The sequence below is a fragment of the Rhagoletis zephyria genome, unplaced genomic scaffold (assembly GCF_001687245.7).
Source record: "Rhagoletis zephyria isolate East Lansing unplaced genomic scaffold, Rhagoletis_zephyria_1.1 Rzeph_scaffold_00006, whole genome shotgun sequence".
Classification (NCBI taxonomy): Eukaryota; Metazoa; Arthropoda; class Insecta; order Diptera; family Tephritidae; genus Rhagoletis; species Rhagoletis zephyria.
This window is the reverse complement of record NW_016157090.1, coordinates 824,081-849,129: the sequence shown is the minus strand read 5'-3', so window position 1 is coordinate 849,129 and position 25,049 is coordinate 824,081. Positions and strand designations below refer to the sequence as shown.

Genomic DNA, 25,049 nt, shown 5'->3' with positions numbered 1-25,049 from the left:
TTTTTGATTTAAACGAATTACAAAAAAACACTTCAAAACAACCAAAAACATCGATATCAAATTAAATTAAATTTACACTTACACTTATAGCTTGCTGCTGTGCAACGCAAATTAATTAAAATAATAATTTTTCTTAATTTTACATAACTTACATACTCGAACATTTTCTAGAAATTTTGAGTAAAAATTTTGAAATTTTGATGAAAATTATTTGAATTTTTGTAAACTTTATATAAATTGGGAAACTTTGATTTAAATGATTTATGTTATAGAATTAACTATATTTTCATAAATAATTAATGAAAAATAATTTGCATGAAAATAGTAGAGGTTCAGAGGGAATCTGTACATTTTTTTTTGTAAAAGTACAAACTGCTGAAAAGGAAATTGTTTTTACTAAACTTCGGAATTTGTAAATTTAAAAAAAAAATTAATGAAATTTATGTTATTTCTTGCAATGAAATAATACAAAAATTGCAAATACATATGTTTATAAACTAATGGAAATAATTACATAAAAAAATAATGCTTTTGAAAAATCCATTTCAAAATTACTTCGCCGCAGGAAGCTGCTGCTTTGCAGCGACTAAGATTTTTTACTTTGAAGATGAGTGAACGGATATGATATACCCACCGCTTTTCATATGGTACTCACTGGCATTAATAGTGGGGTATTGGTAAAAAAAAGCCATGACCAGCAGTATCCATCTGACTGCAAGTAGATATTTTTTCAAAGTAAAGTTTTGGTTTTGAGAGTTTAATAAAGAGCTGGAGCAAAGTGTCGTTGTCTGTTGCTTTTTAATGGTCAAAATTTTATTATTATCCGCATAAAACCAACCTCCGTTATAAATCAGTCGAAACAGGTTATTAAACAATTATGCAGATTCTTTATTAGTTGTTTCTTTCTTTTTTTTTGTATATCTGCACACAAACGATAAGCACGAGTAGTTAGTAGTGTGCCTGCTTGTTGGCTGATGCTGTAGATTTTTTATTTAATTTATTTGTACATACATACATATGTATTTCTCACAACACATGAAAACTTGTATACGACTAAAATGCATCAATATAAAGTATCTACAGCAAAAAAATGCGAGATATCGAATGTGTTATCTCATATTGGTTCTTTCCCTTTAGGTATACTTTTTAGTTTGTCTACATTGCATTTTGCGCAAGCTGATTAAATGCTGCTAACGGCATTATTTTCATTTTAAATACACATCTATTATACATGCAAATTTATGTAATTTTACAATTTGGGCAAGTTATAAATACGCGAATTCAAGTACTACTTTTCAATACTCAGATATACAAACATAATTTATAGTTTAAAAGTAAAGGAACTCAAGCAAAAAAAAAAATATATATATATTTGGAAAAATTAGTTGTACTGCCTTCACTAAAATGTTACAAATTAGATGACTTAAAGTATTACATATTAATAACTAGTATTTGTTCTTTTGTATACATATAAAAAACATGTATGTATGCTGCTAAGTGTGTAATATCTATTACCTTTATAACATTTATCGAATTAAATTAACATTTAATTTATAAAATGGTTGGTATATATGTAATTATGCTAAAATAATTGGCGCTTGCATACACACAATTGCATAAATAAACACCTATACACATACAGAAATAAGTAGAAGTAAGTCAAAAATGACCATCAGAAAGTTCAATATATTAAATATTTAATAGTTAATTAACAATGTTTACAAAAATTAAAATGTTAACTTCACTTCGAGTGTTATTTTGTGGCTTTTACATATGTAGAACAAAGTTAGAAGACATTTCAAATGCATAAGTTAATTGGAAATAAATCATCAATTTAATTCTATTCTGCACGTTACAGAAGATTTTGTAACCAGAAAATTTTATTACCACAAAAATGTTACCAGCTCTTGTCACCGCGATTCTGGGTTGGTAATTCAGTTAAAATATTCAACAATTCAGCTATGAAGATTTGTGGAAATTCTGACATTGCATATTTTACCAGCTTATGAGATGGTAACAAAACTTACCGGTTATAGGAGTACACAGTATGCGAAAAGGGTTTAAATATTGGCAGTAACTTTATTTACTGGTTACAAAATCTTTATTAACAGCGCAGAATAGACCTGTAACTCAGATTTTTTTTTTACCAAAGATGTTAACTATCTATGTAGGTATATAATAAATTGTGCTGTGGAATAAATGGTTGTATGAATGCAAGAATAAGTATAAATTAATTAATCACAAAATAAATTTTTTACAAACTTAATTGAATAACAGCAAAGCAGATGTTATTGGTACATATAGACTATGTTAAAAATAAACTTCATCTTCCTTGAGGTTAACGGTTCTTTGCTGCCAATAAAATTCAACTGTGTTTGTATGTACATATATCTAATTTTTAACATTTCTATCAAATGATAGCAATTGGTTCTGTGTTGAGTGCTTTTCGGCTGCGCCGTTGACCGCAGCTTCGCAAATTTGATTAAAATTTTGTTCAGCGTTTGGTGTCACCGGTGATAAGTTGTTGTTTTTTGACTGCCGCAATTTTTTGGGTGCAGCAATTTTTTGTTTTGCCGGTAAAAGTACCTGGAAAATGTGCAAAGTAAGAGTATCAAGCAATATAATTTAATATGGGGCATATTTTACTTTCACTTTCATAACTATTGGATAGTTAATAGAACTAATTAGCTAAGAGGTGCTGATTTTATCGCACTTTTAAGAAATTTGTATTTTATTTTCTCCCTATTTTATTCGATATAATTTTTACTCACCTTTAGTGCACCTTTGACCATCAAAAAGAACCAATAAAGCTGTGGTAGGAAGAGTATCAAAATGCTTATAATGCAACCGCGTGGCAAAGTGGTCACCGCCTGCAGAAAAAAAAATGTATACTTTAATAATTTGACACATTCCACCGTTAAAACGGACAAAGGTGAGGTTCCCCCAATAGATCTTGTATGGCAGATCTGACCACATCTCTACAGCACTCACCTGCCAGAGGCTCACATTGATGGCCACACTATAGCGATACATAACGTATGGCCACATAAAAACACGAAACACTAAAAACGTGCCCAACATTAGCAGACCATTGATGATGTAAGCGCGTGAGTCTTTCAAACGCATAGTGCTCAGTATGCTGCGCATCGAAACGAAGGGCGTGGAGAATTCCATCATGAACATATAGCTGTAGATGCAGTGGCCACCGCCGCGTATGTACTGTTCAAAACAAAAACATAAATCGATTTAACATATGTACGATTGTATAGGCACATATTAATATATATCCTCACATGCACACACACTACTCACCGTCACAACCAGTAAGCCAAAAGTACCAATGAAGATATGATGGATCATCATAACTGGATGCGTAATCACATATTTGATGAAATCCCACTTGCCATCCTTCGGTATCTGCACACAATCGCCATCATAATCGTAGATATCATCGTTTTCGCGTTGCTGTGCTGTCGCGCGTACCGGTGAATCATCTCCATCACTGTAACCATCACAACTGCCATTACCAGCAGCAGCGCCATTGACAATATTGACGCCATTCGATGAGCAGCGCACACCTGCGCCAGCGGCGGTATTCAGACTCATCAGTCTCAATTTGTCAGCGATTTTCTGTGTATGCACTTTGTACATGGACCAAATGTCGTACATAAAGTAAGCGGTGCCAAACCAGCCATAGGCTTCCATCAAGAAATGCGAGGCGTAGACAAATGACTTGCTACAGGTCGATTTGCATACAATAAAGCCGACCAGAAATGAGAATGCGGCCTGTATGGCGGAAACGATTCTGCAATGTGAGAAAAAATCGTACATATGTAGTTAGAATGGAATTCGAGATTAGGTATACATATAGTAAATAGATGAGAAATTGAAAGCAGAAGTGTAGATTGGCGGTATTTTTTTTAGTGGTAAAACTGTAGGTCCCTCCCTTTTGTGTGACAACATCAAGGCGCACGCCACAAATCGGAGGAGAAGCTCGACCAAACACTAACATACATACATATGTGTAAGCGCCAATCTATTATATTATAAATGTCAAACGAATATTGTGTAACTTGACGCATAAGCATCGTTGAGGGTGATTGTGACGGTTGCGGTGACGTAACGGATGGTATATACTTTCACTTTATAGGCGGCATACACGGTGCGTCTGACTCGCGAGTCGATTTGGAAGTGTTGGTGAAAATAAATATGTTTTAGTTACACCGACTTGACTCCTGGCATGACTCTGAATGATCCAACTGTGTGTAGTCGAAGGCGAGTCAACACGTACACAAAAACCTCGCGAGCGAGTCAGACGCACCGTGTATGCCGCCTATTAAGAATTCTGGCTTCGGCGAGCTCGACACGAGAGACAAAATTTATAACGCATACATTTAGCGCAACTAAAACTAACCTGTATCGTGTCAGAATGGCAACCCTCCCTACACAAATCAATCTCGTAATTCCATCAAACCACATTTTGCCTTCTCTGAATATTGACTCATTCAACATTTCGGTATTTCAAATGCGCACCAATGCGCACTTCAAAATTTGTAACTTTCAAATGAATATTTTCGTAATTTACATGTTTTCCATTCAGCTTTAATTCGGAAAACTCGTAAAACAAAAAAACAAAAAATATATATATATATATATATATATTAACATCGCCTACATTTCGTGTACTAAAATTGAATGTTTCGGTCTCCAATGTATGAATCTCATTAATGCGCAGTCATGAATTTCGGCAACTTCGGTAATACAAACTGCTACCGCTACTTGACGTCACAAATCTTGGCAGCTTCACGCTGCCGCAATTACTACGGCCCCGACCTCTTCACGAACAAGAACCAACCAACCTACAATCGCTACCAAGCGCAACAACAGCGTCTACAACTGCAGCAACAACAGGCCGAACAGGACTACCTCTGCCCTTCAAACTATGCAGCTTTCATCAGCAGCGTCAACGCCAACGGCAGGCCAGACACGCTAAATCAATCAATGCGCCTCAACCAACAGCTGGGACTGCAGCAGCAGCTAGGTCGCACAAATACGCGCTGTCGCACCGATTGCAATGAGATCATCGACAGTCTCTGGGCTGCCGCGAAGAAGTCCAGCATCTATGTACCGGACACGGCTACATCGTGGTACGAGTGTCAGCGTGAACAGAATACTAACAGTGCGAATTTGACGGAGAAGTGCAAAATGCTCGCCATCTCGACGCGAAAATCGACCGATCCGCAGCAATTTTTGCGGCTGGGACAGCCCTTACGCGAGACCGAACAACGACGCATGGACCCCAAGTGCTTTAAACACATTTCGCCCGAGTTCCTCAGCTTGCTTGAAGAGCACGAGAATGCTATGTTGGCGCACAACCGCTTGTACGGTGTGGACTTAAAAGGACGACGCGTGGCATTTCACCCCGTACAAAATAGCGACAGAGACAGGCAGACTTACTCTAATTCAGCGGCGTCGGCAAGGAGGAGGAGACCGTCTGGTGCACGTCAGGCAAAGGTCAAGTCCACGCCGAAAACACCTGAGCGACGAGGACTCATACAAAAACTAAGTGATTCATGCTTTACAAGCTCCTCCAAGAACAAAAGTAAAACAAAACCTAGATCTACTTACGACTATGATGACGATGACGACGATGTGTACCGTCCAACCGCTGGCCAAGACGTGGCGATAAACAAAAGAAAAACTCTCAACCAGACGTCGCGCATAAAACTACGAACGATCGAAGAAGCCGAAGCGGCATTTCGCTATAGCTTATTTGCCCCGAAGCAGGGTTACCAATTTGCACAGACGACTAGCGTTCAAGGGCCAAGGGGTAGCGAACAGCAGAAAGAACCCTTTTGCGAACGCGTGCTCAGTGCTGAAATGAGACGAGTCAAGCAAGAGGTGGCGAAGAAAGCACAGGGGCGTGAAAAGGCAAAAAGTAAACGGAAGGAGAGACAAGAAAAAAAGCAGACAAAAAAAGAAAGGCAGGCTAGAAATGAAAAGAAAGCACAAGAAAAGGTAAAGGCAACCGAAGGAGCTAAAGGAAGGCCAACGAGCGCGCTTAAAGAACTTTTTGATGCAAAGCGTAAAAACGGCCAAAAAGAGCTCAAGTCGATTTGGGAGAATAAGGGCAAAACGCGCATGGAGGACTCAGACGTCAACCAACAAATGGAAGATATGAAGAAATACGCTGAAACCGAGCCACGCTACATGAAGCACAAAGGACAGGAAATAGATTGCGAAGAAATTAAGCGGCTGCAAGCCACAGCGAGCAAATACGACCACACACAGTCTCCGGATTCACATCCACGAATACGACCCAGCAAGGACATCTTAAAAATCACAGCAGAGAATAAGGAATTGAAAGTGCGCCTGTGGGACACACACACAGGCGAAGAGAGTCGGGCATAAAGATGATGCGCGAGGAAAATGAACCTTCATTGAATACGCTAATAAGAATCTATAAATACTACCAAGAGACACACCCCCGAAACCCATTGCATTGACAAGCGCAGCTGCAGAGACACCTTGCGTCCGAAAGAAGAGATAGATAACAGAATGTTATCCCATAATGGCCCCACGCAGCACAGCTTTTCGAGATTATGACAAGGAAAAGGAACTGGAGGAAATAAAAAAGAGGCAAGAACGAAAAGGAGGAAAAGCCAGAGAAAAGCTTAAGCGAGATCAGGAGAAGAATATAAAAATGCAAGAAGAGTTGAGAAAGGAACGCGAAAGAGAAATTAAGCAGCGTGAAAAAGAACTGCTGAAGCAGATCAAGTTGGAGATAAAGCGTCAAAAGGAAATACAAAAGGCGATTGAGAAACGCGATGAACTGGAGCACAAAAAGAAACTTAAACTCATACGCAGCGAGGCGGAGAAAACAGATGACGAAAAAGAAGAACAAAGTAAATCACCTTTGAAAGTATTCTGCAAGTTAATCTTGAACTTGTTCAGCAACAAAGAAGCAAGCGACAACGAGAGTAGCGTACGCTCGTGCAGCACGTTTGGTAACAGAAAGAAAACGGCGATACCTAAAAACCCAAATGCAAGCCAGGTAAACTCAAAAACGTGCCGCGACGCCACAAGTTATGCCATAAAGTGTCGAATATTTACCAAATTACCGCCAAAGAAGCCAAGAGATATCACAAACTCTTAGAGCGGCACAGGAGGTACAACAAAAGCTTATGTTCAAAGCGGAAGCCACTTTATCCCAATCCGTACGCAAAACCAGAAGACGAGCCAAACCCAAAAGATCGCTCAAATTCCGAACAGCCTTCCACTGCGACGAGCAAGTCCTCGATACATAGCAAAGAACCACCCACTACTTCAACAAACAAGCCGACGATCAGCAGGACCACCACAGCTTCGTCTGAGCGCCACGAGGTGCCGTCTACGTTTGTGTGCTGAAATTGGCTAGGTACCTGCATAAGCAAAAGAGGAAAATCAAGAAACGCTCCAAGAGCAGGCAGCCAAAATCTGAGAATCAGCGAAAGCGCAATCGGAGCACGAACGCCTGCCTTAAGTCAGCGAGAAGAGGAGAGCCAAAATAAGGACATCGAAGTCCAAAAGCGAAGCGAAGATAAGCACTTCAAAATCCCCCTCGCGCTCCACCGATAAATTGTCTCGTGAGCAGAGCGCAGCATCGTTCGAGAAGATGCTAGTCTACATCAGAGAGGAATTAAGGCGACGCGATTCAAAGATATACAGTTTTGACAATGTACACCCTAAAAAGTCGACGGGGACCAAAGCAGTAGAGAAACAATTGCCAAAAACTAGAGCTAAGGTCAATGTTAAAAGCACTGTATTCAGCAAACTCGCCGCTTGCATAAAAATATGTAAAAAAAAAATTTAAACGGAATCATAATAATAAGAGTCGATGCTGTTTTTGATCTTTTTTCAAAGACTGGTTTAAGAAAAACTTGAATAACTCAGCCAAAACTTACCGATTTAGACTTATGAGGTATCATTGGAAGGGTATTTTCTCACCCTTTTTATTTATGCAAGTAAGCTCATTCAAAACATGAAAGAGAAAGAGCGCCATCCATGTTGAATTAAGATGTGTTGGTATTTAATAAAGAATTGGGTCGTGAATGAGTTTTTTGCAAAGAAACAAAAGGAGTGAAAAAATACCTTTCCACTGATACCTACTAAGTCTATTTCGGTATAGTTTTGGACCAGTTCTTCCAAATTTTCTTAAACAAATCTTCGAAAAAACAGTTCTAAAACAGCAACAAAAATCGTATTACTGTGATTCCGCTGGAAAACATTTTTGAGTAGTTTTATGTATGTATTCATAACAATGTCTATTTTAAGCTTAAACTGTTTTGTCATATGAGGGGCTTTTTTCAAAAAATCCTTTAAGAAACTATTTGTATTCATAAAAAGTCCATTTTCGGAGGTATTTTCAAATCGGTCCAGCTCACGTAAATCTTAATATTTTTTCGAAATATTTTGGTCTTAAATCTTGGTTTTAAAATATAATACGTTTTATAATCCCGGCGTAAAAACCTCAACTTTTTTTTGGTGATGCAGTCTAATGTGTCCGGTTATGTGTTTAAATAAATAGAAAATAAAACCGAAAAAAATTGTTTTTAATTTTTTTTTTGTAAGTTGTTAAGGTCATAGATATGAAATGGCTATGATGATATCGATAACAATTGCCATAATTACATTTACCGATATCCATAGCGAGAATCATCGAAAAAATCTATAAGGATTTTGAGGACATTGATAGAAATATCGGCAATCGAACAGTAAAGTTATGAAAAGGTCCACAAATACATCTAGCAATAAAAATCGACAGATATATGTACATATATTGATATATTGAAAACTATTACTATGCAATAAGCTAATAAGAGTATAGATATGTAAGTATCGTCAACGGAATAAAAAATACATTTTGAAATATATCGATAATAATCGAAAAATATCTCTATAACAATCAATAAAATCGTTGGCAATTTGTGGAGTACGTCTTGGTGTTGTTACACAAAAGGAGGACCCTACAGTTTTACGCCGCCTCCGAACAAATGGATTTTATTAGAAACAACTTTTTTTAATTTAGATATTTCCCGGAGCAGGGATCGAACACTAGCTTAGGTGCTACGGAGTGATAGTACGCACTTCTAACCACTCAGGCCCAGCGGCTCTAATAAGGTAAATTTAAAAAAAAGGTTTAATTAAAGTTTGTTCGTAACTTTTAACAAAAATTCATTTAAATTAATTTAATTTAGATCGATCGATTTATCGCCAAAGAAAAAAAACAGATTGTTAAAAAATATCGATAAATTAATATTAGTTAATAATTATATCGGGAGAAAACGATAACTTCAGCGGTAGCAATACTTATAAATAGATGTATCGATAAATATAACAAAAAAAAATGCGAATGATATCGATAATGAATAACGGTACGAAGGTAACGAAAGCCCAATAGATATTGCAACGCCGAAAGTAGAGACAGAAGTTAGAAACGTCCAGAGCAGCTCTATTATCTAACCGAACTGCAAATTAGCTCCCTTAAATCTATAGCGACTGTTTTTCCAAAGACTATATACGGATATACTCATCCTAGAACCATGGATTTAAAACGTGCCAATAAAACCGGAACCGACATTATAGCGACGGCAGACGGTGAGCCTAAGTCACATATACTTTTTTTTGGACATAAATGGTAAATCCCTAAATCTAATCTCCGGTTAAGCGCTGCAAAAGTGTGCCCTACTTGTCCAATGAGAAGCTCGGGAATTAACGAACGAGTTGTATTCGATTAAAAAAAAAAGAGTCGAGATTGGCTTAAGTTAGATTGCGTTAAGCCAGCGTCTAGTCAGAATTGCGCTTCCGAGTTTTTTAATCAACACGCTATTAAATTCTACACTCACTGAACACTCTCACTCTCCAGCATGATATATTTTTATTGCATGATTTTTGATATGTCATACAATAATTGTTTGTCAAAATTAAAAGTGTATTTTTTTTTGCAATTAGTTAATCGCAGAAAAAAATAAATAAATGGTAATAGTAAAAAAATTTCGGTGAGATCAATAGACCGCTACTAGTATTAGAATGAAAGGTCGTGTTGAACCAGAGGTGCAACCAAAACCTGAGGACGAAGCTACAAAACCAAAAGGCACGGCTCCAAAACCATCAGGCATTGTTCTAAAGCCGGATAAGAAATGCGATAAAATGGCTTACAAGTGCCAATTTACCCCCGCTTCGAATAGAAATAAATCCATTAAGAAACCAAATCAAGGAGGGAAACTACCGTCACCGAATGGCAATAGCCAAAACAAATCGCAAATTAGAGATGTGCCGTCTTATATACGTACAGAGATGGAGATTTTGAAGCATTTGAAACGTGTCAATCACAAGTTAAAGATACTACTTAAACCAGAATACCACTGCTACAAGACGCCTCACGGTCAAAAATGCTGCCAACCCGCAAGAAATCGAAATGTACAGCAAGCACCCATGGCCAAGCTCAACCTCCCGACTCAGCGCAAAAGCAGCAGCAGCAGTAAAGATAAGAGGGCCAGCGCCAGCCTCAGCCACCAGTTAGCGGACAAAGGCGAAGCCAACGCAACCAAAAAGGATCAACAAGTTGAGCCTAAAGAAAATGCAACACAGCAGAGAAATTATAAATGTAAGTGCAGCAATAAATCTGAGACCGTCGTGCGGCATCCGCCTGCCCCCACAAAATTCCAACGATTCATATTATGTTTTAAGCCCAAGCGTGGTGGTAGATGTGATAAATGCAAGTGCGCTCAAGCCACGGCGGTCGGTGAGATCAAAGAGCAGGATGGGAGGACAAAGCAGGCGGCCAATGGCAAGTTCTTGCATCGAAAATATGGGCCACACAGATGCGAGAAGCATTTGCCAACAATAACGAAGCATGACTCGAAAATAACATTTAATCCTAGAAGAGCTAGGCAATATAAGCCGGAAAAGAAGTCGGCGAAAGACGAACGAACGTTAAAGCAAAAAATGCTAGGCCCCTGCATTAAGTGTCTAGGGAAAGGCGACGAGCCAAGTCGAAAGACAGCTGCAAAGAAAACCGTGACAAAGAAAGAGGAGAAAACAACTGAGAAGCAGGGAAAAACAAAGACAACTCTAGATACTGCGCTTGACGCCAGAAAAGAGAACGTTCAAACTTCAAATCAAGAGCCAGGGCGAGAGAGCCCAAAAGAAAAAGGATCGGAGAAGGAAAACGAAAAAGTAGTTGCCGTTGCGGAAGTATTGCAAAAATACTTCCATTTGCTCAAGCCGCGAAAGAAAGAGCCGCAAGGAGATGCCCAAGAAGAGAAAAGTGATCTGAGCAAGGAATGCAGTCTGAAAAAAGCGCGCGAGAAGAAAAGTTATGACGTACTCACCACTTTGAGCTTTTTTCCCAAGCCCAGGCACGTTACAGTCAAGTATGTAGAGGATCTGGAAACGTGTTACTATGAAGCCAAAGAGAGCAATATGAAGACCGCGACCGATACGCCAAGTACCTCATCATTGGAAGAGTACTTCCAAAGGCTGTCAGAGCGCATGGTGCGCGAGCAGAAGGAAGCCGATGAACGCAAGCCACCGCCAAGGCGGAAACGAGTGACAAGCAGAACAAGGCTACAACGACCACGTCAGCAGCCAAGACGGATGAGGATTAGTAGCTGAGGTGGGGAGAAACTACGCCAGATTATGACTGAAATGTTAAAATGCTTAGAGCCTCGATATGAAATGAAATACGGAGAGTGGAGCCAGTAATAATAAATTGAATTCCACACTTCGATAACATTTTATTTATCATGCAATATCTTGTCATATCTACTTTTATTCTTCTCATTTTTAACACAACATGAATTAAAAAAACAAAAAATATTTGTTCACACATACGCTTTGTAAATTCCAAACTTTTGGCGTTTTCATTGGTAAATACAATGCGGCAAGCACATATCCCCGCCCAAAATTAGCATTGCGAACCATGTCTAAGTAAATTTAGCACAAAAAAAAAATTATCGCAACAAAATTAACTGATTCGTGAGGAACCAGCGATCGGAACACTTTAAGGAATTCCCTCAATCCAGTTCCTTATTTGTGTGGCGTTCGCGCAAGATGCCCGCTACAGCTAAACCACGCGATGATAAGAAGCGCAGGTCGAGCCTCAAGCGCGAGGGTGCGCCCAGCAAGCGGACGGAAAAGGAGGTACGCGAACTGTGGATCAATCCGCATGCGACGGAAATGGGTGGTGAGTCTCAGATGAACATAGTCTATTGCGATTGCGAATGCCAGCTGCTGCGGGATGAAAACGTGCAACGCGAACTCCATAACATAGCGCGCGTCTACTCACAGACCGCCACGAGCGTGGATGATTACGACAGCGACGGTGACGAAAAATCCAAAGGTAAAGGACTCTTGTGTTGGAAGCCAAAAAAGTCGCAAACCCCGCGCTCAAGAAGCAGGAAAAATGAGGAACAGGTGGGAAAAGCCGTAAAGGCCAAGAAAACAGAAAAACCACAAGACAAGCGTAGGCAATCAGCGCGGGGGAGGTCAAAGGAAAGGGCCGCGGCGAAGAAAGATCAGGAAAGGAAGAGACAAAGTCGACAGGCGTCAGATCTGCAGCATTGCAGGTTCAAAACGCGCGAAGAAGCAAAATGCTACAAGGAACTCAAATCCATTTATACCACGAAACCAAAACCACGCCCCGCGCCAACAACTGAGAACAGCAAGAAACCGGAATCGACAACATGCTGCAAGAAGAAGAACGACAAAAGCAAAGAGCGCGACCCTAGCAAATGTCCAGAGAGCTCAAGCGATGATTCCATTTATAGCCCCAAGGAACCGCACAAGTCGCGCAAGGAAAAAGCGCGGATGGACCATAAATCGCGCTCACGCATCAGCTCTGCCAACAGCGGCTATCCACAGCGGCGCTCCTATTCCCGACTGAGCGAGAAAGAGCATCAGAAGCAGCAGAAGAAATCGAAGAAATCTGGTGTCGGATGCTGCGGTTCGCGTAAGAAATCCGAAGATGAAAAGCAGCGCCGCGAATATGAAGCTTACAGACCCGCTCAGGCTACGGCCAGCGCGAATCAAATGCCCGTCGTGCTACAAGTAAAATGTCCACTCACGCAAGAGGAAATAGAATTACTAGAAAAATTGCGAGCAACATATGCGCGGGAGCCACAAAAACCCGTGAGCAGTGCGCAGCCACCACCTAATGAGGACACCGGTTATGGGCGGTCAGAGGTAGAATCATATTACTCAATACATAGCCAATATTCTGCAGATTCATACCTATACTATAGCTGCCGATGTCCAGAAAGCTATTCCACAACACTTGATCAAAAGCATCCAACTAGAAAGTATCCGTCCCAAATTCTGACATATGATCTGGAAAGTTGTCACTCACAAAGTAGTGGAGCGGATAGGGCCACTTTTAGACCCAAAGGCGAAAGAACAAAAAGAGATAGAATACCTGTTCCCAGAAAGACCAAGTCAGCTGAGGCAAATGTAGCACGAAAAAAGGAACCGAAAGCTGCCAAGAGTAAGTCGCACGGCTCCATTGGTGAAACTGATGGAAAAAATAAACCTACGACGAGACCGAAAACCTTCCCAGATAACTCTGATTCCGATCATGGTCACTGCTCATATTTTCGTTGCCCGAAAAGAACGCGCAAAGTAGAGACGGAAAGAAAACCGAGAAAACACAGACCACCAAGCACAGCAACAAAGGATAAGAGTAAGACAGAAAAGCCGAAGAGGTCACACGAAGCTAAACCCGTCGTGGTGTCTGGAGAAAAAGGTAAAGCGAAAGGTTGGTTTTCATAAAAACAAAGATCATATTATTAAGTTCCATTTTTTTCAGGCGATCAAAAAGAGAAGCCGAAGAAGGATGGAGGTAACGTTCATAGGAAGCCTTCAATTTTATCGTGTTGCTCAATCGGTAAAAAGGATAAGTCTAAGAAATCAGGCGAAGACGTTCAGAGGAAGCTGGATGAAAAAGTCCAGAAAAAGCAATCTACTACATCTTGTTGCGCGTTCAAAGCAAAAGATAAATCAAAGGCGGGCGCTGATTCAACAAAGAAACCTTTGAAGGATAAGGCCAACGGAAAAATCGATAAGAAACCCTCCACTAGAAAAGTCCAGAGGAAACAATCCACTACATCTTGTTGCTCGTTTGGAACAAAGAATAAAACAAAGAAGACTGATGAGTCTGAACAGAAGTCCATGAAGGACAAGGAAAAATCTGATAAGAAGCCTTCGACTGGAAACGTCCAGAAGAAACAATCCACTACATCTTGTTGCTCGTTTGGAACAAAGAATAAAACAAAGAAGACTGATGAGTCTGAACAGAAGTCCATGAAGGACAAGGAAAAATCTGATAAGAAGCCTTCGACTGGAAACGTCCAGAAGAAAAAATCCACTACATCTTGTTGCTCATTCGGTAAAAAGGATAAGTCAAAGAAATCAGGTGAAGATGTTCAGAGGAAGCTGAATGAAAAAGTCCAGAAGAAGCAACCTACTACATCTTGTTGCGCGTTCAAAGCAAAAGATGAATCAAAGGCGCGCGATGATTCAAAAAAGAAACCTTTGAAGGATAAGGCAAACGGAAAAGTAGATAAGAGACCTACCACTAGAAAAGTCCAGAGGAAACAATCCACTACATCTTGTTGCTCATTTGGAACAAAGAATAAAAGAAAGATGACTGATGGGTCCGAACAGAAGCCCATGAAGGACAAGGTGAAATCTGATAAGAAGCCTTCGACTGGAAACGTCCAGAAGCAAAAACCCACTACATCTTGTTGCTCATTTGGAACAAAGAATAAAAGAAAGATGACTGATGGGTCCGAACAGAAGCCCATGAAGGACAAGGTGAAATCTGATAAGAAGGCTTCGACTGGAAACGTCCAGAACAAACAATCCACTACCTCTTGTTGCTCATTCGGTAAAAAGGATAAGTCAAAGAAATCGGATGAAGACGTTCAGAGGAAGCAGGGTGAAAAAGTCCAGAAAAAGCAATCTACTACATCTTGTTGCGCGTTCAAAGCAAAAGATAAATCAAAGGCGGGCGATGATTCAAGAAAGAAACCTTTGAATGATAAGGCCAACGGAAAAATCGATAAGAAACCTTCCACTAGAAAAGTCCAGAGGAAACAATCCACTACATCTTGTTGCTCATTTGGAACAAAAAATAAAACAAAGAAGACAGATGGGTCCGAACAGAAGCCCATGAAGGACAAGGGAAAATATGATAAGAATCCTTCGACTGGAAACGTCCAGAAGAAACAATCCACTACATCTTGTTGCTCATTCGGTAAAAAATATAAGTCAAAGAAATCAGATGAAGACGTTCAGAGGAAGCTGCAAAGCAGGAAGCTGGAAGCAAAAGATAAATCAAAGGCGGGCGCTGATTCAACAAAGAAACCTTTGAAGGATAAGGCCAACGGAAAAATCGATAAGAAACCCTCCACTAGAAAAGTCCAGAGGAAACAATCCACTACATCTTGTTGCTCGTTTGGAACAAAGAATAAAACAAAGAAGACTGATGGGTCCGAACAGAAGCCCATGAAGGACAAGGTGAAATCTGATAAGAAGTCTTCGACTGGAAACGTCCAAAAGAAACAATCCACTACCTCTTGTTGCTCATTCGGTAAAAAGGACAAGTCAAGGGAGACTGATGATTCTAAAAGGAAGCCCTCGTGTTGCTCATTTAGTAAAAAAGATAAGACCAAGCAGGGCGATGATTCGAAAAAGAAACCCTCGAAGAAGAAAGAATCTACTACATCTTGTTGCTCGTTCCCAACAAAAGATAAACCAAATGAATCAAAGGATTCTAAAAAGAAAAATGACAAGGACAGTAAAATCAAAAGCCAGGAAATGGTTCCAAAGAAGTCTCCCACAGCCTCGTGTTGTTCCACAGGCAATAAGGATAGGTCCAAAAAGCGCCCGCCAGATGAAAATAAAGAAAAGGCGCAGAAGAAATCATCTACATCGTCGGGTTGCTCATTTAGGAAAAAGGATAAGAAAAAGGAAGCCGATGGCTATAAAAAGAAGCCATTGTGTAGCTGGTTCTGTAAAAAGGATAAGTCTAAGAAAAAAGACGGTTCTTCAACTTCTTCGTGTTGTCCTGTGGGGAGCATAGATAAGTCTAAAAAGACTCCTCCAAAGGTTAAGAGCCAAGAAAAAGTGCAAAAGAAACCAACCACCATATCTTGTTGCTCAGTCGGTAGAAAGGAAGAACATAAAAAGATAGACGATTTCAAAGAAACCCCACTCAAAGCTCAAAAGCAAGAAAAAGTTCGAAAGAAATCATCTACTGCATCATGTTGCCCCAAGAATAAAAAGCCAAAGAAACCGGCTGATTCGAATAGGAAACCGCCAAAAGCTGACAGTCGGGAAAAAGTGCAGAAGAAGTTGTCCTCTACATCGTGCTGTCCAAAGTCCAAAACACCATCGAAGTCTGCCGATCCACATAGGAAATCATCTCAAACAACTTGCTGGGGAAGTGGTAGCAGGGATAAACCGAAAAAATTGGAAGACTCTAAGAGAAAACCAACAAAGTCCCAAAACAAAGCAAAAGTCCAGCCGACGTCATCCCAAACAACCTGTTCGTGTTGCAGGGGCAGAGAAAAGGAAGAACGCGACGTTAAAAGCAAAAACAAGAAGTCAGTCAGCAAAACATCGCAAAAGTCTTTTTGTTCATGCTTCGTATCACCCGACAAAAGAACGCAAACGCCTGCAAGAACTAACGACAGGACGAAGGAGAAGCAAACAAAGCCACTACCCAAAAACAACCAATCACAGTCATCCTTCTGGTCATGCTGTACAAGCGTTAGTACCCGGAAAAAATCTAAAGACCGGCAAAGTGAAGGCCCGATACAAAGACAGAAGGGTAACAGAAAGAAAACAGCACATCAAGTAGAGATGCCACCAAACTTCTCATACTGCGAAGCGCTCTATAATGAATTAGAAAACCTAGTCATGCTAAATCAGTGTCCAAAACAAATTTCACAAGCACAAAAGAGGAAGGAACCCGCAAAAGAGGACACGAAATCCAAAGGCAGTTCTTGCTTTCAACGCAGCAGTTCGAAAAGCGAAAAGAGCCCATCCAAGTCAAGTCTAAAATCTCAAAGCAATGAGAATAGTGAAACTGCCAGCAAAACGATGAGATCTCAATCAGGAGGAAGAGCTAGCAAAAAAAAAGACAAGGGCAGCAGCGAAGCGAAAGCGCAGGAAGCCTCAAGTTCTACCTCTAAGGACGATACACAGCGCCGCGGCAAGTCGAAAACACGAAGTTACCGCCACCGAGCTTCTAATCCGCCACCAACACCGCCAACATGTCACTCCAGCAGTGAGACAGATATCGAAAAGTCCTTTGTAGCTGAGTACATCCTGGGCAAACCGCACCAACGCGCAATGTCCTATGCACAGGCGAGAAACGTGAAGCATTATATTATATTATCTTGGGCAGCAGCGCAAAAACAAAGTGTGCTGGGAATCCTAACAGACCGCCAAGTTTAAGTACTTTTAAAGGTTATAGGATGGGTTGTCAAGATTAGCTAAAACACGACTACACTTTACATGACCACACAATGATGACACACAAATGTGGGCCGTCTGATGTAGAATGTAGTTTTATTTTGGTAATTTTGTCAACTCAAACTTGTAAGCCATTAAAATTCATCAGTGTGAGCTTCAAGAAAGAAGTCCTTCTGTAAAAAAAAATAAAGTACCGATACATTTCGTTTGTTTAAATTTTAATGGTCAGTGGCTGCGTATGAGGATTTTTTTTTGTAATCTGCTAATATTTATGTATTCGGTAGAAAAAATCTCAAATAAAGACATCGAACATGCAAGCCACATATAAAGGGTTAAAAATTTACAGATATGTCCATCTGATGCAGGATTGATTGCTACAAATAAATACAAGGTGATTTGCAGAGTACAAAAAAAAAACTGAAAATGTGAGAACAAGTTTATTTTAGAGAGTGGTATTCACTCGATGAACTGTCTGGACACATATTTTGTTAAAAAATGCCTTTGTATTTTCAAAATATTCAATCAATTTATATAAGCAGACCAATTGTGGTTTATAAGAACTCTTCCACTTTATGTTTAAGAGCCGGCAGAGAATTTAGTGCAGTAACTCTGTGGAGTGAACGAAATTTTATGAAGCAATATGAAATAGTGAAATATCTCGCGAAATAACGAATTTACCTGGATTAAATAATTCTACAAACTTATCGATGAAATCGAGCGGTTAGATTAAGGTGGGTTGTACCAAACAGGGGCGCATTTGAAGCATAGGCACTGGTTCTTGTGATACCACAACGAACGGGAAATGGTAGGCTATAGCGAAATTCGTAGGCTTGCAAAAGCTCGGTGACTGGCAGCCACAAGCTATTTCGCGTCCAGAATAAAAGCCGATCTTTTGTGCAGGTATTTTATTTAGGCATAAAGAATGAATCTTTAGAAGGTTTCAAACAAAGCTGATCTGTTGAAAGCAATTTATAATCTGCCTTATCCTGAGTTTCGCCTGAAAAAAAATTCACCCGAAAATTTGTCATCCGCCCATAGTAAAACCATGGAAACCAATAGTGAAAATTGATCCGGTTCGGGGAAAAGGAAACTCATGACAAGGCTGAAATTAACATCGACTGTCTGTTCTTGCTAGATTGATTGCCTTTTATAGTTAAGACTCCCTGGACTAGTCAAGCCAAATTTCTAAAGTTTAGTTGCAGCTTTTTTGACAGATATCCCATTGAAAATTATGTGTATAAGCCATTTGTGATTAAGAACTTTTTGCAAATGCAGTCGGTTTTGTGAAATATGTATTTAAATAAAATTTTGTTTAGCAATTTTTCGCTTCAACTCCCTGTAGTTATGCCCATGATATTTTTTTATCATGGTTATGCCTGTGAAGTATTCGAAAATAATTTTGATCTATTGTGATTTGTTAAGTTGTTCCCTCTCTTTTGAGTGGCCTCAAAATTTTTCAGTTAATTATTTTTCGATTTCGCAAGCAAAAAGCGTAAATAAAACCCTCACAGAATTCGCATTTTGGCAAATATCAATGTACAAAGCTCAAAACGTCTAAGTGCAAAATTACGAAAGAAAAACGAATTCTACGGAGCAGCTGTAACTTTTTCAACTCAATCAGTTTCATCGCTAATAAAAAATGCTAACTTCTTTTTTTCGGCAGAAAATTTACAAAATTTTACAAAACTAAAACCAAAATACGACAAGCACGAAGAAATGCCAAATTCGTCTATTTACGGGGCCATACTGTACGACAAGGATGAAATTTGCCCGCACAACAAAATCGCAACCACCATCAAGAAAGTCTATCACCACAGCGATCCCGTTCGGCTCAAGGACGTCTGCTTAATGCGCAAACTCGGCGATCAGCAGCATCGGCCTGGCAGCGAGCACGACAGTTGCAACTACCTGTGGTCGTTAACATTTCAGAGCGGCACAAAAGTCAAAAATGAGCCCGTTGTCAGCGCGTTGTTGGGCTTACGGAATAGAGTTATCGATAGGATGCGCAGAAGTTTCAAGCAATATCGCTGCCACCTAACCATGTCGAAGCCGAGCAGCAACATGCCTATGGAATGGATAATGCGGCCGCGAGACCTGAACCATTTGTCTTCGCAGGAAAGCATTTTGAAATCGTGCTCCACGGATAGGATCAAGAAAAGACGCGCTTCCTGCCCAGCACCGCCAAGCTGCTTTAAAAAGCCAGATCCGCTTGATGCAGTGACGGCACGCAGACCCAAGCTTTCGCTGCCGTCGAAACTTCCAGGTGCGATGAGGAAAAGCAAAAAGAATCTGGTAAACGAGAAGCGACGCAAGGCAGTTGGTCGCATAAAAGGTGGCGTGGAACAGTTCAACGCGAAAGTGCTGCGGAAGGCGGTGGTGGTTAAGAAGCAACTGGCGGAACCTTTAACGAAAGAAGAACATATACAAGCACAGCCAAGGGAGTGGGACGAATTCGTCGAGGAGGGCGCAAACCAAACGCAGCCAGCTGGGAAACTCGAAACGCGTGCGAAGAAAACGGAAAAGGGTTCGCCCTGCACACACCAACACATCGTGGTACCGCCAGCGCGCCTACTGCCCATGCGATCTATATCGCCCGCGGTATCCATATCACCACAGAGCGTAGGGAAGCGCATAAAGCAGATCGCGCCGAATCTGAGTAATATTTGGAGTACAAGTAAGAGCGAGGGTACGAGCCTGCAGAGTGTCACACTCCGTTCAAAGTTTGGTGAAGGATTTGGCAGAAGCGTAAATTTGGAAGGACACAATTGCCTAGGACAAGCATTCCACCAGCATTTCGACGTCTATCCAAGTTATACAAAGGAGAATGAAGCGCGCCTACCAAAACTGAAAATGAGCGAAAAATCGAAAGGGAATGAAGTGGCTAGCGAGCAATCGGAATTCGGTATATCCTATCACACGCCAATAAAGCAACGGTCGCTTATACAGCGGCGTCGAGCAAAATCACCTCAGACGCAAGTGAGACGCAAAGAGGCAAGTGTGCGCCGATCACCAGAACTCAAGCATTTCTTGTAAGAGGTAACGAAGTATGGCAAAAGAGGGGAAGACAGCAGGCAGGCATACTATTTTAGGAACACTAAATAATCCCTTAAAAGTGTAATGTATATTTCTAAGCTAGTTAGGAATTTTGCAAAAATTTTTAGTGTACGATTTAGGCTTTTAATCAATAAAGTTCAACTGGTTATAAAATTCCTTAAGTGGCGGTGTGGCTTTGAGAATTATAGGGAATTAAAATTACTTGATAGAATACCCCCGATACCTCGTCAAATTTTGTTTGGCTACAAAGTGGTGGTCGTTCTGCCATCTTCAGTGTAATTTTTAATTCTTTGATGCCAACTTTTTTTTTTAGTATAAATATATAGTTTAACTATTATAGTTTACTTTGCTAAATAGGTAAAAAGTTATAAAAGTTAAGAAATAAAAAAATTAAAAAATTATAAATTGAAAAAAATAATAAGGAATTAAAAAAATTAAAATTGAATCAAAAAGAATTCAAAAATTTAGGAAATAAAACAATTCATTTTTTTTTTGAGAATTAAGAAAAAATAAAACAAAATAAATATATAAAAATTTAAAATTTAAAAAATTAAGAAACAAATAAAAATATTAAAGATTATATTCTTTATTTTTATTACCTACTATATTTTTTAAACTTTTTAGTTATTTTTTTATACATATCTCTGTATTTTGTTTTAATTTTTTTTTTTATAAAAAAATTGAATTGTTTCATTTCCAGAATTTTTTAGTTCTTTTTAATTCACTTTTAATTCCTTATAATATTTTTTCAATTCCCAATTTTTTTTACTTTTTTTAACTTTTATTATTATTCACCTTTTTAATTTTTTTTCTATAATTTTTGTTGAGCTTGAGGCGGTTTTTTAAGATTTTTTTGTTTGACATGAGGTCAATAAAACCCCACAAACAGTTTCCTTATTAGTTTAAATTTCATCCAGCAACATGCGATCAGCTGTTTTTCGTACTGGCAAATTCTTACAAGTAAAAATTTATCCAGTAAAAACTTGCAACTTCAACTGTCATTTTTCGCTCTCTCAATTTCCCCTACTTTGCAAGTTTTTGCGTACGAAAACACCAAAACGTGAAAATTCGTAAGAACTTTTACTGGATTTTACTGGAAATGAGTAAAAAGCGCAACTATGATTTATTTGGCCAACAAATTACCAAAAACTAAAATTTTTCCGGTTTTAAATTCTTTTTGCATAGTTTTTTTTTTAATGTTTTTTCTTTTATTTCGTATTATTAAGTTATCAATATCTTCATTTTTTAAGCTTTCTTATTTATTCATATTTTTTCGTTTTCTGTACTGGAATTAGCTATTGGATTTCAAAGTTATATTTAACATCAGTGATGACAATTAAGTTCCAAATGGGCTCTAACATCAGAAACTAGTTTTTGCGAATATTGCAGAATATTATTTTTTTTTATTAAAATAAATAATTGTATCTTTGACTTTGTTTTAATTAGATATGTATGTATGTATGTATATAATATTTACTTCTCGCAACAAATAAATTAATTTATAGGGAATTTTGACGGAGGCGTTTCTTTTAAAATTCTATTTCACCCGTTTTATTCATCTAAATCGCCTCCAATAGGCAATAGGTATCAATTTATCGCTAGGCTTTGCTTATTTATCGAACACTCTTTGCGCGCACTCATAAACATTGCAAATATTCGAATTGATTAGAAGTGCACTTAATATTAGAAGCGCAAAAAGGGAAGAGCACTGACGCTAAATATGTGAAGTGACATTTTCAGCGGGTAAGGTAAAAATTAATACGAGTTAAAAATAGAAAGAAAAATATCGAGGTCAAGGCTAATTAATGACTAAAATACAATAAAATTCGAATACAAAATGAGTAACTAATACGAAATAGGTAAAAGGAAGCAGTTGATCCACAAACAAACATACACAACATATGTATATACATGAGGTGTTTATTTAGAAATGACCAAAACTATATAGTTATATTTGATGCGAATTTCCACTCCTTTAAAGTGAATCGATTTTCCTTATCGGTCATTAATCAACGCGCGGCTGCGAATTTGACCCTCGCACGTTAAACGGAGTGAGGCTTTCGCCAGATACTTACATACATACATATGTATGTATGTCTGCATGTATGAATGGTATGTGCATAAATACATATCTACATATATGTATATGTATGTATGTACGCAAGCATTTCGGTATGTATTATTAAAATAAACCCCTTTTTAGGAGAAAAGTATGAACTACATTACATGGGCACGCACACTCTATTATTTGTAGCTCTAGTACCAGCCATACAACTACAGTGTTTCCATTTTCATCACGGAACCAATGAATCTTCGTGAGGGTGTTTAAAAGTATAAATTTCTAATGCCATAAAGTTGGCAATAACTTTTATAGTTTCCCTTATCTCTGATGTTAGACAAATTTTAATAGCTTATATGAATATAGATTACTTTGCAAACACTTTTCCATTATCTATATATTAGTAGTACTAACAAATATATGCATGCGTATATATATATGTATGTACATACATATATCTGTATATTAAATGATCATATTGCCGTGTTATAATACAAATGCTTTTCACAAGTAAACAAATGTTTTAAGCATGCTCTAACAAAGGTAATAACCGTCAACCAATGTAGTAGAAGTAACTTATCATTAAATTTTTAATGAGCTTTAGGTGATGACTCGATTTATATTTACTCACATACATACATACATTTGTAATAATAAATATATTAATGGTTGAGCAGTTAGGCGCGTCAGGCGATCAACGAATTTCATAGCTACATACTTAATTATTGAGCACAGTTGTCGAAAATTGAGGCACGCCGCTTACTATAAACAAATTATAATTGGTGTGCAGTATTGGGGAAAATAATAAACACATACATAATAAAGCATTTTTAAGCTATTCCCCTAATAATTGTCTTGCAGTGATGATCTAACGAAGGAGAATAAACAATTATGGAATATTTAGAGAACTTTCTTTTGTCGAATCTGTACATTCGCCTTATAATAATCTGGAATTTTGATAAATCATCTTAATCATGGTAAAATTATACCAGGTGTAGTAATCAGAGCGAGAAGAAAGATATCTTATTTGCAAATTTATTTTTGAAAAAATTTCTACAAGATAGCCGAATGTGAAGAAAACCTAGAAAATAAAGCGAGAAAGCTGTTTTATTACTACACCTGGTATAATTTCACCATGAAATAATGCCACCCTGTCAAGGCCAAGGACTGCCACCACTCCAGCAACACTCCCCAAAATCTGTTTGGGGAATTTGTATGATGTTACAACAACAACAACAACAACAACACCCTGTCAACAGCCAACACCAACAATCTGGAATTTCATTACTTATGATAACAAAAGAAGTTGCACTTGTTATGCGTAATTAGGAAAATATACTTAGGAAAAGATTCTCAGTGCAAATTAAGCATTGCTTACCCCGTAAACAAAAATTAAAAAAGGTTAGTTCGTTTAACCTAGCCCAAGCTAACCCAACGCAACTCTCCCCAATATTTTTTTTTGCCAACACTGTACCTGTGGGCGCTACGCATATCTGTCTATGTATCTACATGTCTGCGTAGAAATGCATACTCCCACGAAAATTGTAACCAAAATTTGCTGGTGATTATCGATTTGCCATTAAGTTAATAAATTTGCTTTAAATCAATGTAGCAATTATCGTAGAAATTTATAGTTCTTTGTTTTCATTGGTGATACGAGCAAAATGCGACTTAAATTAATAAAGATTATTGTGCAAGATATTGTACAACCGCTGCAACAACAACCACAACATTGAATGATAATTGAACAAAGCCTAAAAAATACAGTAGATAAAAAAAATCATATCTGGTGTATAACAAAAAGGGTTTCAAGCAGCTCAAGTAGGTTGCAAAGGCCTTTTTAATGGCGTTGCTAAAAAATTTAAAGTTAAGCATATTCGAGCAAAAATATGTGAAAATTGAATAAATAAATATAATAATGTTCTGTAGCTAAACTAACAAATATTTAACTTGTTAGAAAAGCAATTGTATTTGCTAATGATAAAATTAATAATTTATTCAATTCAATAATTATCTACCCATTTGTATATTAAACCCAACAACGCCATCAGAAAAACTGAAAGCCCCATATGTAATTAATACAACCGCTATTTAAATACAAAGCACACTCACTTGTTGGTGATTTCCATAACATCCGACATCATAAGGCGATATTTTTTACGAAACTGCAGGCCACGTTTCGTATTCAACAGGTACTTGTTGCAGAAATCTGTCAGCGACACAAAGTAAATGAAACCCAATGAGGTGAGGAAGAGGCCGCGTTGCAGTGAAATGCGATCTGTTGTATTGGGTATCTGCAGCAGGCTGCCACAAGCCAGGCTCATCGAGCCAATGGAACAGGCCAAGGACATGTAGCAGCGACTGCCACGCAGGCGCTGTTGCAGGGCGGTGTTAGCGCCCATAATTTGTGCTTGTTTAT

The 25,049-nt window shown here is 38.6% G+C and overlaps 1 protein-coding gene across 1 annotated transcript; it reads right to left on the bottom strand.

The window, feature by feature from the left end:
• Positions 1–811: 811 nt before the first annotated feature.
• LOC108355947 (protein FAM57B) lies at positions 812–25,039 on the bottom strand. The gene is made up of 5 exons (XM_017607113.1): positions 24,743–25,039; positions 3,313–3,805; positions 2,992–3,219; positions 2,772–2,870; positions 812–2,586 (listed from the first exon to the last, which is right to left on the bottom strand). The coding sequence occupies exons 1-5, from the start codon at positions 25,030–25,032 to the stop codon at positions 2,392–2,394; spliced, it is 1,305 nt and encodes a 434-aa protein (XP_017462602.1). The 5' UTR covers positions 25,033–25,039; the 3' UTR covers positions 812–2,391.
• Positions 25,040–25,049: the final 10 nt, after the last annotated feature.

What these genes read in the sequence shown, in the direction of transcription:
- LOC108355947 (XM_017607113.1), bottom strand. Translation starts at nt 25,032, where the DNA reads ATGGGCGCTAACACCGCCCTGCAACAGCGCCTGCGTGGCAGTCGCTGC. An exon ending in TCAATGTGAGCCTCTGGCAG is followed by an intron (nt 2,871 to 2,991) that starts GTGAGTGCTGTA and finishes TTTTTTCTGCAG; the next exon opens with GCGGTGACCACTTTGCCACG. An exon ending in TGGTCAAAGGTGCACTAAAG is followed by an intron (nt 2,587 to 2,771) that starts GTGAGTAAAAAT and finishes CACATTTTCCAG; the next exon opens with GTACTTTTACCGGCAAAACA.